The 16,979-nt window shown below is 34.6% G+C and overlaps 1 protein-coding gene across 2 annotated transcripts; it reads right to left on the bottom strand.

The window, feature by feature from the left end:
• Positions 1–9,485: 9,485 nt before the first annotated feature.
• On the bottom strand, positions 9,486–15,510 carry LOC143610970 (E3 ubiquitin-protein ligase IPI1-like). 2 transcript variants are annotated; one of them, XM_077085306.1, is made up of 7 exons: positions 15,224–15,509; positions 13,167–13,339; positions 12,833–12,882; positions 11,633–11,658; positions 11,397–11,551; positions 11,125–11,360; positions 9,486–10,126 (listed from the first exon to the last, which is right to left on the bottom strand). In XM_077085306.1, exons 1-7 carry the CDS (start codon positions 15,357–15,359, stop codon positions 9,691–9,693), a joined length of 1,212 nt encoding a protein of 403 aa, XP_076941421.1. In that variant the 5' UTR covers positions 15,360–15,509; the 3' UTR covers positions 9,486–9,690. The 2 variants fall into 2 exon arrangements, with proteins under 2 accessions (XP_076941421.1, XP_076941420.1); XM_077085305.1 differs by having other exon boundaries at positions 11,125–11,551; positions 15,224–15,510.
• Positions 15,511–16,979: the final 1,469 nt, after the last annotated feature.

The raw sequence follows: 16,979 nt of genomic DNA, 5'->3' as shown, positions 1-16,979 counted from the left end.
TCATACCTTCTTTCTTTCCTTTCATACATACACATATACATATACCTCGTCCTAGAACATTCGCGGATATTATTAGGGTCCGTTCCCTACATTCGCGGATATTATTGGAGTCTGTACCCTACATTCGCGGATATTATTAGGGTCCGTTCCCTTTCTAACCATACCTTCCATACCTTTCTATACATTCTTAATTATATCTTCCTTAGCACATACGTCATTTGTATATCATACATATACATATCAATCATATCTTTAAACTATCCCTTGACGTTACACACAATATCCGAAGATCGTTCATGCATCATCAAGCATTCATTCATACATAAATCATATAAGACATACACTAACCATTTAATGTAAGTGTATTAACTAATCACATCGAGTATGCACATAGCCCCAAAAACATAACAATGAAGTGGGGCTAGAAACTCACCTGAATGCGGTTACGTTCACCGTTTATGGTAATCCCCTTCTTGATCTTTGCACGACTAACTGTATAACAATTACACGTATCAATTATATATCACTACCCATATCGCGTCTCTATTCTAATTATAACCCTCAACGGACGGTGGTCCGTGGGAAGCGCCCCTGGCAGCGGGGTTTAGGGGCGACAGCCCCTAGCAGGGTCCAAGGGGCAGAGCCCCTGGCTGGGGTCGAACTGAGGTCAGCTTGGAAAAATTTTATTTCCATTAACTGTCTTAACACATTTTCCATTAGGATTTTAATTTATTATTTAATTCGCTATCTCCTTCTCCATAACGAATTAAGCCAAATTCGTTAGCTAATTCGTTACTTTCATAATCTAGTTCGTTAACTGATTCATCATCTAATCATCATCTGGTTCGTCCTCTGATTCGTTAACTTATCATAACGAATTGGGCAAGTAACGAATCACTTGATTGGTTATCATTCCATGGCGAACTAGTGGGTAACGAATCACTTGATTCGTTATCTTAGCATGACGAACTGGGTGATCTAATTCGTTATTTTGTCTTAACGAATGGTTGAACTAATTCGCTATCTGGACATAACGAATGGATTGGCTAATTCGTTATCTTATCATAACGAACTGCATCCATCTTATCCAGACTTTGACTCATGGTCAAAGTCAAAATTGCCAAGAACACGAAATGGTCAACAGTTACCAAATCTGCAATTAAACCTTCGTTCCTTAACCAAATAACACGATTTAGGTATCAATGGATTCGGAATCCAAGCGCCTACAAACCCTAATCCTTTGTTCGTCCAGTATTCACGTTTAAGGGGTGCGATTTAGGCATATATGTTACGGTTTCTTCACACTAACAATTAACCTATCAAATTGTAATCAATTTCAGTAAGTTTAGCTTCGTTGGATTCGTTTTTACCATACTAACACAGATCGATGATTTCTAAACGATTCCGAACCTATATGAACAAGTTCTCGATATAAACGTACCTTAAACGAGCCAAACTACGAACATGGTTAAGCCTTGATGTTGTTTTGGTCCGTCACGACGGTCCAGCACCACCAAGCTCGGGTTCTCGCCTTCGGTTCTTGGTTCGGGTTTGTGTGTGTTTTCCAAGGTGTAGGCTATGGTGTAGAGATGTATAGAAATGGAAAGGTTTAGGGTTTAAGGGGTATTTATACTCCCTTAAGCCCATGGACCTAAGGCCCATTCCATTTCTTATTTCATCTTTTAAAGTTCAAGCCCACCTTCTATTAGTTTATCTATTTAAACCGACACACAACACATTATAAAATAAACGAAATTTATTTTATTAATTCTTATCAAAAGTAGGATGTCACACAATATTTAACGAACTCATTTCATTTCACAACATCGAAAATGTCTCATAACAATATTCAAGAGATAGTCAATACAAAATATAACAAATATAGTAAATCAAATATTCTTCATTTTTGCTAATAACTTAAAGGTCTTGACATTCGTTTTCACCACAAGCATCGAATCAACCGAGATGTAAACATGTAACATTTCATAAAATAAAGTTTGTCAACACAAAGGTTGGTGAGCAATTCATAAGTTTGAGCGACAATAGTATATAGTAAGAAAAGCCACAAAACTAGTATACGAAACAATAAATAAGAGCTATAAACTTGGATAAAATAGTTATCGCTAACAAGTTAGCGACAACCAACTATAACGAGATGCCAAATAGTTTAGGATTTTATAGTTATCGTTAATTGCATAACGTTAACGAAACCTTGCCATGAGGGGTTGCCAAATGGTCAAGGATTTATAGTTCCACCATCCAAAAGCGATAAACACATAGACAAATAAGCATAGAACACCAAATCGAGCAATTATTCAAGTAAAGTATACAACAACGTTTGTGGTTTAAGACCCAAGTATAAAACATTTAGTTTAGATAAGATGAAATGTCACCCCCAAAACAAAAGATAGAAAACGGGGTATGAAGTTACTCACGTTCAAGTAATAAACTTGAAAGATTGATTATTTGGAGATTTGTCGGAACGACGAGTTTAACGTATGAATCCTAAATAAAAGAAAGTCTTGGATTTAGAAAGGTTGTCTTGAAGATAAAATAATTGTTGCAAAAAAGTAAACAGATAAAGTTCAAGGTTTATAATGTAACTATTTAAGTATTTATAATAACAACCCTTTAAAAATGTAAGTTTGCTCGAAACCGGGTTAAGTATCTAGCCTTAATATTTACTTAACCTATGTTAAGTAATAAGGTGAGAAAATGCTAAATTCAAGTTCCTTTGGGAGAAAGATACTAAAACAGGTCTTTAACGAGTGTTCGGGTTGTTGGTTCTCTTAATAATTGGTCAAACTCAAAGTCAACTTTTCAAAATAATGAATGTTATTAGATAACTCAATAAAACTTTATAAGACTTAACCAAGTATGTAGATCTATTGTTTTAGATCAAACAATATACGTTAAGCGAGTATTCGGTTTTGTCGGTCCAAACTATGTTATGAGATCAAGTTGGATTCAACATTTCCAAGTACTTAAGAAAATAATTAAAATCATTTTGTAAACTATTTTTATAGAAATATACAAGTCTTGATAGCTAAAAACACACTTGTGTGCCTTAAGCGAGTAAAAGTCGGATTGGTTCGTTTTCCATCTCACAATATGTTCCTTAATGGTTTTCACATGCCCAAATATCATAGATCTTGTGTAATAATTTATAAATGAAAAATATTTAAGTTTTACAACAAAAAAGTTAACAACAAGTTTTTTAAGCAAAAGTTTCGGTTTGGTTCGGTTTCCATCTCCCAGCGAGTTCATAGATAGATTCCACATGCTTAATATCAATGACTTGTAAAAATGATTTTTGAAACTCAAATCTAACATTAAACATGTTTAAACAACTATTTTAACAAAACTAGTAAGAAAAAGTTCGGCTCACGGTTTGGACTATTTACAGTTCAACCGAGGTTAGTCTCTACAAACCCCCACCATGGAACTTCATAAATATGACAAACAAACTAAAAAGAGCATAAGTTAAACAAGATTAATATGTGAAACAAGTTATATAAGTGTATATATATCAAGGACCACGAAAGACCTACATGAAGCCTTGCCTTAAGAAGTCCGAAACTTAACCAACCGGAGTCGGATAAGTAACTACCAAAGGTAACAAGGGATGTGTATTATATATATGTTGTACCACCATGTTCAAGTTTTATAATGTTAGATGAACAAGTTAGAATGAAATACTATGGTTAGTTTGACTTGAGAAGTCAAACCTTCAAGAATACATAAGAAATAACAACCTTGAATCTATGGAGTTTTGAGAGAGTTTTTGGAAATGTAGCAAGTGTGAAAATGGAGATAGGTGTGTATATATAGGGTAAGGGTCAAAACTTATTTACAAGGTTCTCTTTTATTTTTATATGAAAATAGGTTGGTCAAACAAACAAGTAAAGCACAAAACAACAAACAGAAAAACGAAATAGTGTACAGAAGTGTCTAGGCGCTCGTCTAGTGGTTCGTTTCGCGTCCGGAAGTTCGTTTTTGATGTATTTTAGTCGTTTTAAGTCCGTTTTCGAATCCGTAAAAGAGGTTTTTCAAATTGAACAAATGGGAATGTTTTGGTAACATAAAAATCCAATATTTTATATATCATGAGTTTCGGTTTACAAAATGGGTCGGTATACAACATAAAACAATGCATAAACGAATACAAACAAGACCCGAAATTGACGAATGTCACACATGCAATGCTGATTGGACACTCGTTGAAGTTGCCTGAGCCTGTTGTGGCCCATGCGAGCAGTGGCTTCAGCGAATTATCTGGTTTTTTTTAATATATCATAATAATATAACTAAAAAACTAATTTATGTAATAAAAAAAAAACATTAAACGTCCTAAAAGCATTAAAAAAAATAAAATAAATAAACATCCTAAAAATATAAGTCTCAAGATAGGCATGGAAAGCATCCGTTGTAATCATCAAAACATTTTTACAAGTCTCTCAACTAATATATTATTTTATTGTGAATAAAACTAAACAATCTAATATGAAATAGTATAACATTTTAGGTTGGTAAATACATATGTGCTACAAATTACAAAGAAAAAAAAATAAAAAGCCCATTTGTTTGTTTATTAAACAAAAGACCCAAAAGAAAACCCTAACCATCTTCTTCTCTTCATCTATATCCCCTGTTACTTGCATCTTCATCATCTTTCTTTTTTTTTTTCTGATTTTTTTATTGCTAAACTAAAGAAATTACAAAGATCAAGACCAAACTTTCGTTTCTCCACTTCTAAATTCCCCTTCATCGGCCGCTAGCAGGGTCGAGATCACTCACAGCTCCGATAAAGCCACCACAACACAAAGTCTAATAAATGTTTAACTGCAAAAAAGTTATGGATTAAAACCTAAAATTTAAGCATCCAAATCCCAAAAATTGAAATTAATCAACATAGTAGCAAACACGTAACTTTGCGAAATATAAAATAAAGATATATCAGACACAATTACTTAGAGATATTGAATACAGAAAGAGTTTGCCCAAGGTTGGTTTCAGTGTAAGTTGCAACTTCAATCATAAACCCTAAATTTTAACTATAACACTTGAGCACTTTAACTGTCATACCTTCAAACATTAGCATCTGCTTTATATATTGACACTTTAGCCCTTAAGCTTTCAGATAACGACATTTTAACCCCTTAACTTTAAGATTTAGACACTTTAGCCCCTGGTATTTTAAATGATGACACTGTAGCGCCCGCTCTTTCAATTACTGACACTTGAACACTGAACTTTTAGCTAATAAATCTTTAGCCCTTGATCTTTCATGTAATGACATTTTAGCCCCTGAACTTTTAGTTTTTGTCAAATTAGCCTCTGAACTTTTATATTTTGACATATTAGCCCCTGTACTTTTAGATTATGACAAAATTTCCCCTAAACTTTAAACTATTAACATCTTAGCCCCTGTTTTTCAGATAATGACATTTTAGCTCTTGATCTTTTTATTTTAACACTTTAGCCCCTGATCTTTTATCTACTAACACGTTAGGAATCTTTAAAATATGAATATTTAGACCCTGAAGTTTTATCTAACATTTTAGCCCCTAATCTTTAAAATGATATTTCAGCCTATGAGTATTTCGCTTTTAACCCTTTAGCCCATGATCTTTCATATAATGTCACTTAATCCACAACCTTTTAGCCACTGACACTTTAGCCCATGAACTTTATACAATTGACACATGTTGGGTCACCATTTGGTTAGACTGACGCATATCAAAAGGCCATGACATGATCAAGACTAAAGTGATATAAATGAAGACAAGTTGAAGAATTGCATTATGGTTATGGTGGTGTAATACCGAAATCCCTATGGATTTCGATTAGACTAGTTTGGGCTTGGTTGGCTTGGCCTTTGAGCCTTTTGTATGGTAACCCTATATATAGTTAATGTTTAGTTATTAGTTAGGGTTAATCAGTGGTAGCCACCATCAAACTATCAGAGTGCTTAGAAGGATATAGGTTTATGTATCTGACGATTTATTAATAATAAAATCGCATGCATTGAAACTGTATCATCTAATCTTGTTATTGTTTTTCGTTTTATTGTTCTTGAATCACCACGGTATTTGGATTCCGCACAAATATCGTGTTTGAGTTGATATCATACCGTAGTGATCCAGATCGGGACTTACAAGTGGTATCAGAGCTTTTAGACCTATTCTAGGCTCGGTTGTGATATCAGACGATTCAAGATTCATTGATTCATTATTGTTTCTGGTGATTTTAGCGTTTTGGTGTGCATTTCCGGTTAACAGTGTTTCAGAGAAGACGAAGCTTATTTTTGGTTATAAATTTGATTGATTTGGAAAATATTTGAATTCCTTAATTCACGGAAGTTAGTTGGTTGCAAATCTGAATCAGTCAACATTGCTTTCAGCTAGATTTTATTTGATTTCAGGTTGATTTGAGAGTTCTCGGCTAACTTCAAAGGTTCTCAGCTTAATTTCATTGTTTTTGGCCAGAATTTTGGGTTCTCGGGAAAAATTGTTGGATTTCGGTCTCACAGTGTTCTTGGTTGATTTACTCAGTTCTCGGTCAAATCTAGTTCTCGGTCAAAGGTTGTTTTCGATCAAAATTTTAAGTTCTCGGTCAAGAGGTTTTTGGTCACAAAAAAAAAGTAATTTGGCGGGAAAATTTTTCTTGAATGAAAATTTTCCTGAATATTCCTTATAAGTGAGATTTCATTCTTGGAAATTTTGGCAAAAATATTTTTTTTGGTGATTTTCGTGATATTTTTTGCTGGAAAATCGAAATTTTTTTTGTGGAACACAAATTTTCCTAGACAATTCTTTTGAGTGGGACATCTTTCTTGAGAATTTTGGCGATCATATTTTTCAAAAAAAATTGGAGGGAAAATCAGAGTAATTACTCAATGGACTCTCCACAAACCTTCTCAATGTTTAGAATTACTCTTAATCAGTCTGCTCCCTCACCAGTAGTATCTCAGAGCATGAAGAGTTCGCCTACAGAGGTTGATTCAAATACATTAGCAAATTCCAATATGGCAAGGAAGACGGAAAGGGTTAAATGTGAAAACCACACCCTTAAGAAAAACGAGAAACTGTATAAAGAAAAGATAGATGCACCACATAAGGACATACGCCAACTTTAAAAAGATTTTAGTGTGAAATGTTGTCACCATTTGGATGCTAAGAAGCGTATGGCCGAATTAACTGCCGAGTTAGAAGCATTCAAGTTGGAGATAGCAAAATTAACAAATAAATTTGATAATGCAGAGTTCAATTTCAAGAAGTTTGATGTTTCAAGTGAGGTGGTTGAAAACATGATTGCGTGTCAATTAAAGTATAGAACTTAGGAGTTTGAGGGATTAGGATATGAAAAGGTGCCTCCTCCTTTTAATCATAACTATACGAGTATGCCTCTAACTAAAGAGGAAGAGGCTAGGGAGGAGAACATGAAATATGGTAAACAAATTCAATCTGAAACTGTTTGATTAGGATCCCTAGATGAATCAAGCTTGGTCTTCAATGTGTTAACAATCTTGTTGCCTCTACTTCATGTGCTGAAAATGTTGGCATTGAGAATTGTGATAGCAAGAATGACGATCTTAAAGAGGTTTTGTGTGAAACGTTTTGCAAGGTTAAAAAAAGGTTGAAAAGGTCTATGAAACCTAAAAAGGTTGACAGTTCACCAGGTGCTGATGTTGTTAAAAGGCAAGCGTGTTACCATTATGGCACTCCGGGTCACAAAGCCAGAAACTGTGTTCATCGGCTTTATGTACCCTATTATATGAATAATCAAGGGGCTACATTTAGAGGAAGGTCTCGGTCTAAGCCGATGAAATGGGTCTCACCTAAAACATCAACGAAAGGGAATTCCAGAGTTAAACCTTCTGATGGTGATTGGAGCTTAGCAAAGAAAAATCAGAGAATGAATGTGTGATTAGCATGTGGGAATGGTGGGCATCTGGCGAAAGAGTGTCTATACCGTACAATGAAAAAGGAAGACTGTTCAGGTGAAGAGCACTCAAGGTTTCAAGGTTAACACGACAGGTTTGCACTCAAATGATTTTAAGCATGGTAAAGGGAAACTCAATTTTGCAAAATTAAACAGTGCTAAGAGTGTTGAGAGTTCTATTTCAACAAGTTCAACTCCAAAGTCTGTTCTTTCGTGTTTTACTAAACCAAAACAGATTTGGAAAGTTAAGACTCAACAAACCGAACCTATAAAACCAGATATGCTCTTAGATGATGGTAAAGACATGAGTTGGCAAGAGGTCACATGTGTTGGTGCTCAAGGGAATCCTAGGACATTCATGACTTGGGTCCGTATGTCCAAATGATAACTATGTGTGCAGGAACAACCACAAAATCAATGTTTATTAAATGGGTTGTTCCAGACACATGAAGTTGTTGATCATGTCTGAGTAAAGATTCTGAAAGTTTTGAAAGCATCAGTCTAGGGGGGGAGATTGTTGGGTCACGATTTGGTTAGACTGGCGCATATCATAAGGCCATGACATGATCAAGACTAAAGTGATATAATGAAGACGAGTAAGAATTGCTTTATGGTTATGATGGTGTAATATCGAAATCCCTATGGATTTCGGTTAGACTAGTTTGGGCTTGGTTGGGCTTGGCCTTTGAGTCTTTTATATGGTAACCATATATATAGTTAATGTTTAGTTATTAATTAGGGTTAATCAGTAGTAGCCACCATCAAACTATCAGAGTGCTTAGAAGGATATAGGTTTATGTATCTAACAATCTATTGATAATAAAATCATATACATTGAAACCATATCATCTAATCTTGTTATTGTTTACCGTATTATTGTTCTTGAATCACCACGATATTTGGATTCCGCACAAATATCGTGTTCAAGTTGATATCATACTGTAGTGATTGAGATTCGAGACTTACAACACATCAACCTCATACTTTCAGCTATTGATACTTAAGCCCTTGAATGTTCGACAACTGACAGTTTAGCCCCTACTCTTTTGGATACTTATCGACACTTATTACACTTTCAGTATTTTAAAATTGACACTTCACCCCAAACTTTAGCCCTAGAACTTTCAAAAATTAACACTTTAACTCTCATTTTACAACTATTAACAGTTTAGCTCTTGAACTTGTAACTGTTAACACTTTAACCTCTAATCTTTAATTGCAATTAGCACCGGCCAATAAACGTTGAAGTTTAGATTATTAAAATCTAATTTAAAAAAAAACTTGAATAAATTGAAAACCTTTAAAAATCTTTAGAATTCTTGAATCTTAGGTCCTTACTTTCTCCTCTCATTTCCCATTTTATTCTAAATGAAAAATAAGTCCCCTTTCCCTTAACTTGATGTAGAAAATAAGCTTTGTCAAATGACCCACTTGCCCCTCAATCTTCTTTCTTCTCTCTATTGCACCAAATTTCAACAAAGTTTCAAGACTTTGGAATTTAGCCATACTTTAACATAACATACATAAAAAATACATTTAACTTTCACATTGACAGCAAACTGTGCAATTGGTATGGTCTTTAAACACAATAAAGTTATTTTATATCTCCAAAGGCAGTCCATCACACAAATCAATCAACAAACCGCAAATGGACTGGTTTCAAGGCCATTCAACAGTACATTTTTAAACACTTCACCAAACAAGTTTTCTCAAAATACGAAAAAACAGCCGAATAAACGTTTTAACTTATGACCGATAATGACCTTGAGATGGACTCCTCTCTGACCCATGCCTTACCCGAAAGATGGCACCAGACCCACCGCCCCCACCCTGGTAGAACCCCCACCCTTGCACTGGGTGCGGGTCCCGTTCCCAAGTATGGTGGAATGGGCCGGGCATCGAGCTTTCGGGTTCTTGAAACCCTGTTCTAGTAGTTGACCCGGATGTTGGGAGGTAATAGATGCCGCCTCCACGAATGTGATCTGAAGATGGGCCCGGTTGACCCGTTTGGGCCCGGATGCTGGATCTCCATGACCCTGTTGTGCGTAAGCCCGGTAAACTGGGGGGGTGCTGAAAATAGGCCTGAAGGGCTTGGGCCCGTTCACGGGCCCGTGCAGCACTTCCAGGGTGTGGTGGAATCAATGAAGACCCGATTGAGCTGGGAGCTCTAGCAGCCACAGAACTGCAAATAATACAAGCATCATCACCGTTTAGAATGTAAGAAAATATCAACTAAAAACCAAAAAAATGATTTTAAGTAACTTGTAGAAATTAATAAATGGAGTAGCCTACATATTTTAGATCCAAATGTTGTAATCATCAATTGATTATTAATAAACAAAAAAAACATTTGGAATATCTCATAGAATAGCAACCAAATTTTAAAAGTCTTCCAATTAGGTCACTCATGCATATATTTCCCAAATCGGGTCAATAAATCTTCAAATAGAGTCTCACCGATATTTTTGTGTGTCAAGAAAGAAATGGAGGATAAGATGTGGGGGTCGGAATTTGCAATATATGTATAGTTAAACTTAGAAAATTTTAAAAAACGTTAATTACATTAAAATTCAAAAAAAAAAAATTTCACGTCGCCACTCAACGTCAACATAAAAAAAAAAGATAAAAAGATTTCTTATGTGAAACAAAAAAGAAAAATGCTAAAAAAAACATGTTAAAACCTTTAATTTAATAAAATATGAAAGTTAAGTGACTTAATTGGAACACTTTTTAAAGTCGAGTGACCTACATGGAAAACTTTTGAAACTTGGTTACTATTCAAGCTGAAACTCATTATTTTGGGTCATTTTCCTTTTCGGCCTAAAAATTCAAGCTCAAATGGTAAAACTAAAAAACTGAAACCGAACCGACCCAAATTTTAGGCCCAAAGTTTCAGACCCAAATTCATTATCTTAGGTCATTTTCTTCGGCCCAAAATTTCTAGCCCAGATGTTAATACTGAAAAAACTGAAACCGGATTTCGGTTTTTGGTTCGGTTTGAGCCAAAAGTTTCAAGTTCATTTCATTGTTTTAGGTCCTTTTTTTCAACCCAAAATTTCAAGCCAAGTGAACTGAAATTAAATCCGAATGGTTTTCAAAAACCCCAAAACGGACCCATGCAGACCCCTAATCATCGCTATGAAAATATGATGAAAAATTTTTTAAAGGCAGTTGGTTTACCTTTGACCAAGAAGGAAAGGATGCACATAAGAGCCTGATATTGTGACATCAGCATTATTCCTAACTGGCCTTGGCGGCATGACAGGTGGCATGGAGGGTTGATCAAGCCCACCAACACGGTTGTGTGAAGGTGGAAAGACAGTGGCGTGATAACGGACATCCATGTTTGGCAAAGCATAAGAATTTGGCATCTCACTGGACGCTGATTGGCTGCTGTTCCACTGATTATTATTATTATTATTATTATTATTATTATTATTATTATTATTATTGTAGGTGGGTCCCTCAGCAACGCTTCCGGAGACCGAGGAAGATGATGACGGGTGAACCGGCTGAACATAGGCAATATATGGACATAGATGAGTAGCAGAAGACACAGCTGTTGCATGTTCAGTAAAGATTGCATGTTGTCCAAGAAAATCATGATCTGAAGAATAACAATACAATTCAAATTATTCTTTTAAAGTTAAGGCTTAAATTATATTAGTCATTAGTGAATAAATCTTACATGCAGTGGTTGGAAATTCGCCTTCACTGCAACAAATAAAAATAAAAAATGAGGATAAATATAATACAAAGCTTTACAAGGTGGAACTTCCAAAACTCCTAAAATGCAATTTTCATTTTAAAATTCTATCCAGTTTTTCCAAAAAAAATTTTAAACGCCATGCTTACTCAAAGCAAAATCACAAATGTTAAATGCAACCCAATACTCTTTCTAAAAGTTTGACTTTAAATCAAAGCATAACTCACACAAATATAGCACCTTTGACGGAAAAGGCAAAAGCAAACTGCTTGTTAAATTTGAAAGGGGGGTAGAGATCGGTCGTAAACATTTGAGGCAATCAGTAATTGTTATAATGAGATGTGATAACCTTTTAACTTTCGTCATAACCAACAATTGCATAGTGGGATCTAACAATAGTAAGTCTTTTGAAAAGTGGATCAGTCATCCGACCGGTTCACCAGTCAAACCAAAAAAGCTTAATTTTTAAGCAGCATAATTTTGTATTGGATCCTTCAAGAATGTAATATACATACATAACATTGTATTCCTAAAAAAAATTTAATGTTTTTTAGTTTAGGACTATAAAGCTATGCAAGTATATTACATTCATAAAGTATACTTATCATTTTTTAGAAAAAGTAATACACAATTATGCTTTTAAAGAAGATAAGCAATTTTTGGTCCGACTAGTGAACCGGTTCAATAACCGATCCAGTTCCCAAAAAACCTAGATTAATAGGGGTTTGCACTATCTCACCGTTTTTTTATCACATTATGTAAATGTTGTTTACCACAAAAGTTAGAAGGTTATGAAGTCCCATTAACAAGACTACTGATTTCCTCAACATTTACAAATTACAACCAATCTCTACTCCCCTTTCATAATTAGCAATCAGTTTGCCTTAACCTTCTTTTTTTTCATTAAAAATGGCACGCACACACGCATATATACACTATATATACTACATATATGCAGTATATACAACATATATGCAGTATACTGCACATATGTGTAGTAATAACATCATATCTGTTGTATGATATACTACATTTACGCAGTATAGAGTTCTCTAGTTGTCTCACGAAAAATGAGTTCTCTCATGATTGTGTCCCTATATGTATTTATGTAATTGGTACTGGACATGAAGATTTAGAAGGTAGATAGAGTTGGCATATAAAAAAAGATATGGCTGTGCTTACTCAAAAGAAGCAGCAAGCCGAGTAAATCCACCAAAAGGGCACCACATCGACTGCAAAAATAAAAAAAAGCTGGTAAAGATTCCAACGAATGTAACAGATATATAACATATGCAGTATGGTTGACAAATCCAAAAAATACACAGAACTAATGCCAATATTACATTAGACCAGCAACAGTTTCCTTTCATCTATCCTCAAAGAGGTTTTCTAGATATATATAATCCCGTATCATGTTCCTAAATTTTTGCGTCATCATATACTTATAATCATAGAGTAAATTTATCAAGATAATAACTAACTTAGTGAAAATGTGAATAAAAGGGATGCATCTTACTGTTGTTTCAGGATAGCTTAGATCATAAAGATCATCATCATGGGTCCAGTCTTCCATGCTGAATTCAGGATATGATCTACAACCATTTGCAAAAAGCCACTGGCCTTTCTCAATTTTCCTGCAGTTGGGGCATTGCATCACCCCCTTCACGTTAAATGCAGAACCAATGCAATCTGAAACCAAAATAAAAAAGAAAGATATGAGCTAAACAATAATACCATTATAGCACAAAAGAGAGAGCCCAAAGTATCATGAAAGTATCATAAAATTGTTATATGAAGTATGAACAGCTACACGACCAGAAGTAATAACTTAAAATATTGATGAACCGGTATATCGCTGCTTAAGCATCTGCCAATGCATATCAAACAGCCCCGACAGCTGCAATTAGTCAGGGCTGCTTAATTGGCCACCTAGGACTAAAGCGTCCACAACTCCTTTTAGTAGTAACTAATAATGATATTATGATTACTGAAACCTTATAGTTTTTTTTAAATTGAATTACTACATCAGTTGTACAACGTAAGAAGATTTCGAAAGAAGAAACTGTATCAAAATTTAAATCCACGTATCTTTACATAATCAGTAAGAAACTGCACGCTTTAATGAACATTAAGAAAAAGAAATAAATAGAAGCACCTAGACACCATGTTAATATTTTCATCCCTAATCCATATATCAAAGTCGGTCTGGCACACATTTTTTTAAAGAAAGAATATTTTCCTGCATATTTACATAATCGATAAGTAACTATATGCTTTCACGAACATTAATAAAAGAGTAATAGATAAAAAAAAAAAAAAAAAAAAAAGCTCATCATCTTAATACGTTTATCCCTAATTCCTAGATCAAAGTTGTGTTTGACAAACATTCTCCCAAAGCAAATACAAACAAACAAACTTACCTAGTAATATCCCTCTCGTAAAGGAGGACCTGAGGAGAGTAAGATGAGGTCAAAACTTTCCTCTATCGCAAAAGATAGGAAAGCTGCTTCCATGAGACCCCAGCTTAAAAAATACCTTTTTTTACAGTAAAATAAAGTATATATAAGAAAAACGCAAACAAAAGTACAAATAGTAGTAGTAGTAAACTACTAATAACAGAAGGTGGTGATAAAACTAGAAACAGTAGTAGAAAGAGCTTAAGTAGGCACAAAACTCGGCTGTGGAACGTATGATGTCGGGACAATTGACGTTAGTGTAGGCGACAAGAGCTGAATTAGGCGAACAATTCATAGTTAACCCCCCATGAAGCGGGTGCCAGGAACATCGAATAATGCGTTCAAGATCATTTAAGTGAGTTTAGGGTACCATCAGTAGCGCTCAATAATGTTTATTGAATGAAAGGAATGGTAGGCAACTTTAGGATTTGCTTAATGAGAGAAAATGGTAATCAGATAGGTTCTGATACCATAATAGCATGGCTCAAATCATGTCTTCACTCATTAATCAATCTATATAAGTAGTACAAGGAGTCCCGCATAATTTAGGATAGTATTTACAAAATTACATATTTGAAATAGGATTCAATTCCTTCTAAGGATATCGAAATCTAATATTGAAATATCTAATTATAATATAACGATATATTAAATATATATTATCAATTACAAACAAAAGGGTACAAAAAGCTAAGACAAATCTATACGTCCCATAGAAATCCCGAACCTTTATCCGACGTTTCGAAGAAATCCTTTACAAGAATTACTTTCCCAATATGATTAGTCTTTACATAATCGATAGTAACTAAACACGTAAACTATTGTCATGAAGCATATCCTATGGTCTTTCAAGTTTCAACTTGTAAAATTGATCCATATTGCATCAAAAGCTGTAAAGTTTCATAAACCGAGACTAATCACAAGAATCTAGTAACAGCATACGCTTACTTAATCAAAAAAACAAAACTAATAACAAAAACCCTTTCAGATCACCAAATCATATCTTCACAACAACTCCCAACAAACACTTCCAACTACCCAGCAAGCCATAATCAATCAACAATAACAAATCACAATCAATTAAGTTAAACAAAGAATTAAATAAAAAGTAAGTAACCTAGATGAAATTGATGACCGCATTGGAGCTTGGCCCAGGCCCGATCGCCGTTATCGGCCACAACCTCGATGCAAATAGAGCAGGAAACGGATTTGCCTCCACCGTCAGCATCATCTACTACAAGATCCGACCCCATAACAAACCCTAACCCTAACAATAGTATGCCCACCACCAAAATTCCTTACTTGCCCAACAAAACAATTTATTATTATTATTATTATTATTATTTAGGGTTAAATTAAATTAATCAGCAGCAAAACAGAACCTTTAGATCAGAGTTTAAGGTGAAAATTTTCAACAATTGGATAAGAAAGAGAAAGAAGATGATGATTTTGCAATTGGGTTATGAAATGAAAGTGGTTATTAAGATCTTCTCTCTCATCTCATCTCATCTCATCTCATCTCTACAAGCAGTTGCTTGTTTTACGGCCGTTGGATTTGGTTACTTCCAGATACTTTTACCGTTGTTTGTTCTACTGTATTTGCTTTCCACGGTCAGGATCTATCTAAACACTTTCTCATTTTAGATTGAGATGAGATGAGATGAGATGAGATGAGATGACTAAACACGTTACGTACAAACCAACACCCCCACCCTATTAACCTATCATAATCATCCCATAATTAGTGTCGGTACATGATTTACCTGATAACCGTGCATACATAACTTGAATGTAGACGTGTAACTCATGAAAGGGTAGTGAGCGTGTAACTGATGTCGAAAATCAAGAAATAAAGCTGAAATATACATAAATTTCAAATAGATAATTTTTTAAACCAACTTATTTTGTTCTGAATCCCTTTCTGAACATGCACTGTTCTAATCTGAAACATGTTCTGACTTGACTCCTATCGACTCAAAAGCTACTGACACGAACCGAACTAATTTAACCCATTTTGTATCGACTCGTTCTTACTCTAATTTGGTTTTACACATGAATCGAGCTCACCTGACTCGACTTATTACCGATCCTAACCGATAATCACGTAGTATGTTAATTTTTTGTAGTTAAAAAAGTATAACAATATCATACTCAAATTAAAGAGAATAAAATGCTCGTTTTTATGATGTAATTTGTTCAAAAAGTTATTAACGTGTGAAAAAGTTACGACCCCTAAAAAAATCATGGGACAGTTAGTTTTGAATAAGGGTTAAATGTGTAACTATTATATAAATTAACAAAATTGGATAGAAGTTCAAGTACCAAACTTGTAATTCAAATGTAAAAGTCTATAGCTAGCTTTTTCTCAAACGCTAGTAATAGTAGCGTTCAAATATGGAGCTTTTTCTACAAAACTAAAAGCTTAAAGCTACCTTAACCAAACAAAGCATTTTATTAAATATGAGTTTTTCTTAAAAATTTGAAGCTACAAGCTCCTAAAAGCTCCTTTCCAAACATACCCTATATTATTATTATTATTATTATTTTTATTATTATTATACTCGTGTGATGCGGTGCCTGTACGGGCCACTTGACATCGAACGTATGATCAGTGTCGGTATATACGTCATCTGATGACAGTGCGCACGTAGCCCGAAATTAAAAACGTAACTCGTGCGAAGCCAGTTGCGTGTAACCAAAGATTGAACATACGTAACCGGACCGGAATGCAAGTTTAAACATGCTTAACCGACACCGCACTCACAATTCATACCGATTACCGGTGCATGGCATTGGGTTAAGCTCTTAACAAGATTGGGTTATGTGTGTTATGTGGTGTTGGACACATGCTTATCGGACCCAGTACATGTAAG

This window comes from Bidens hawaiensis, unplaced genomic scaffold (genome assembly GCF_021521415.1).
Source record: "Bidens hawaiensis isolate Kalapana, Puna unplaced genomic scaffold, B.hawaiensis_p1.1 tig00028803_1, whole genome shotgun sequence".
Taxonomy (NCBI): domain Eukaryota; kingdom Viridiplantae; phylum Streptophyta; class Magnoliopsida; order Asterales; family Asteraceae; genus Bidens; species Bidens hawaiensis.
This window is presented reverse-complemented; position numbering and strand designations above follow the sequence as displayed.

Excerpts from the sequence above, each read along its gene's own strand:
- LOC143610970 (XM_077085305.1), bottom strand. The coding sequence starts at position 15,359 with ATGGGGTCGGATCTTGTAGTAGATGATGCTGACGGTGGAGGCAAATCC. Across the intron at positions 12,883-13,166 it reads TAAGCTATCCTGAAACAACA|TCGATGTGGTGCCCTTTTGG; the intron begins GTAAGATGCATC and ends TTATTTTTGCAG. Across the intron at positions 11,659-12,832 it reads CGGCTTGCTGCTTCTTTTGA|TGAAGGCGAATTTCCAACCA; the intron begins GTAAGCACAGCC and ends TATTTGTTGCAG.